At 32.7% G+C, this 1969-nt stretch overlaps 1 protein-coding gene across 1 annotated transcript in view; it reads left to right on the forward strand.

Moving 5' to 3' along the window:
* Nucleotides 1-786: 786 nt before the first annotated feature.
* LOC109378527 (alpha-amylase 1-like) overlaps nt 787-1969 on the forward strand; it is a gene marked incomplete at its 5' end in the record, with an annotated part of 6050 nt that continues 4867 nt past the window's right edge. The window contains 3 exons of the mRNA XM_019634879.1: nt 787-984; nt 1427-1667; nt 1860-1902. Coding sequence (XP_019490424.1) covers nt 787-984; nt 1427-1667; nt 1860-1902 — 482 coding nt within the window. The remainder of the gene's footprint in view (nt 985-1426; nt 1668-1859; nt 1903-1969) is intronic.

Here is a 1969-nt window from a genome sequence, read left to right on the forward strand (position 1 = left end):
TCTCGTTCCTTTTAAGCAGAACATTTTCCATATTTTTTTATTTTTTATTTTACTTTATACTTTAACTAAAATCTAGTTGTTGCCTTATATTCAACTTGTGTAAATCTTTGTATATGTATTATTTTATCTACTAAAGAAGGTTGTAAGTTAAAGTTTAAAGCCATCTTATAAAACATATATCGATTTTTAACCCTTATAACTATACACATTTCTGGGGAATACTTTTCTAGTTAGGAATTAGACATTCCAGTTACAACATTTGTGGTCATTTTTATGTGACTTGTATCTCCACCCATAATTCCTGGGTCTTCTTCCCCACAGGCTTTTATTTAATTTTAATTTTTATGGTAAAGAGATGTATGTAATCTCTTTGATGAGAATAATGAGAGACAGTATTTACTTTCCTCTCTTCAGGTGCTAAGTAGACAGTAGAAGCTGGCTGCTTTCTTAGGAAGATCTGTGGCAATTTAAAAAAACAGTCTCTCCTGCCTCAGCTGATTCTTACCTTCCCCCAAAAAAGGCCCTTTGCATTTTTTTCACAGTTATGATAGATTTTGGTTCTATCAGTTTGTCATATATGTAAATATTGACCACATGGCTAGAATGCATGTAGGTCTTCAGTTCACCTTCATTTCCTTTCACACTTTACTTTTGCTCTGCTTAGAAGATAAGTTATACAATAAAAGAGAAATATTTTGAAGTGTTATTAACATGCTGTAAACTTTAATCAGTAATATAGATTTGCACCTTTCTATAAATCAAACAAATAGAAACTTTGTCTTTCAGGTTCATATTTATGTGGATGCTGTAATTAATCATATGTGTGGAAATGGTGTGACTGCAGGAACCAGCAGTACTTGTGGAAGTTACTTCAACCCTGGAAAGAGGGATTTTCCAGCAGTTCCATTTTCTGGTTGGGATTTTAATGATGGTAAATGTAGAACTGGAAGTGGAGACATTGAGAATTACAATGATCCTTATCAGGTAAGGATCTGAAGCAAAGTGGTCTGAATAAAGAGCTGTCTATGTCTTTAATATATTCATTAAATATATTTAATAAATATGTTAATTTTTAATATATTTGTTGTCTTATTGATCTTCATTTAAATACTAGCTTAGATTCCTTAGGAGAGCAGGATTCCAAGTCTGACTGCTTAAAAATAAGAAACTCAAACCAATATTTAACATTTTCCCCAATTTAATTTTTTCCCAATTATAAAGCTCATTCACTTTTCCTATATTCTTCATTATTATAATAGAAAATATTTCAAAAGTATGTCCATATTAGAATATCAATATCCCCAGTGCCCAATGCAAAGGCACTACAGAAATATCTATTAAAGAATAAATGAATGAATAATCAAGTGGATTCTCAGGTAAGCTGATGTTTTCTTTGTAAATCACAAAAAAATTTTTATCTCATTAGGTCAGAGATTGTCGTCTGTCTGGTCTTCTTGATCTTGCCCTGGAGAAAGATTATGTGCGGTCCAAGATTGCTGAGTATCTGAACCATCTCATTGACCTTGGCGTAGCAGGGTTCAGAATTGATGCTTCTAAGCACATGTGGCCTGGAGACATGAAGGCAGTTTTGGATAAACTGCATAATCTAAACACAACGTGGTTCCCTGAAGGAAGTAAACCTTTCATTTACCAGGAGGTACATTTATGTGCATATAAAAAATAATTTAATTCATTAGAAAAATAAATGGCAGATTTAATTAAAAATGCAAACATCTCTGTGTCGTTTACCACCTCCTCAGCGACCATTAGAGAAGACAGACAATATAGTCGTTGTTGTCTTGAGCCAGGCTGTCTGAGTTTAATTCTAGTCTGTAGCACTATTAGCTGTGTTCTTTTAGGCAAAATTGATTCACCTCCCTATGCAACAATTGTTTCATGTGAGTAAAAAGGACAATGATAATGATTAAGTCTTTGTTTTTGTCAGAGAGTGAGATGAGTTAATATTTAT

The sequence above is a fragment of the Hipposideros armiger genome, unplaced genomic scaffold (assembly GCF_001890085.2).
Source record: "Hipposideros armiger isolate ML-2016 unplaced genomic scaffold, ASM189008v1 scaffold_2096, whole genome shotgun sequence".
Classification (NCBI taxonomy): Eukaryota; Metazoa; Chordata; class Mammalia; order Chiroptera; family Hipposideridae; genus Hipposideros; species Hipposideros armiger.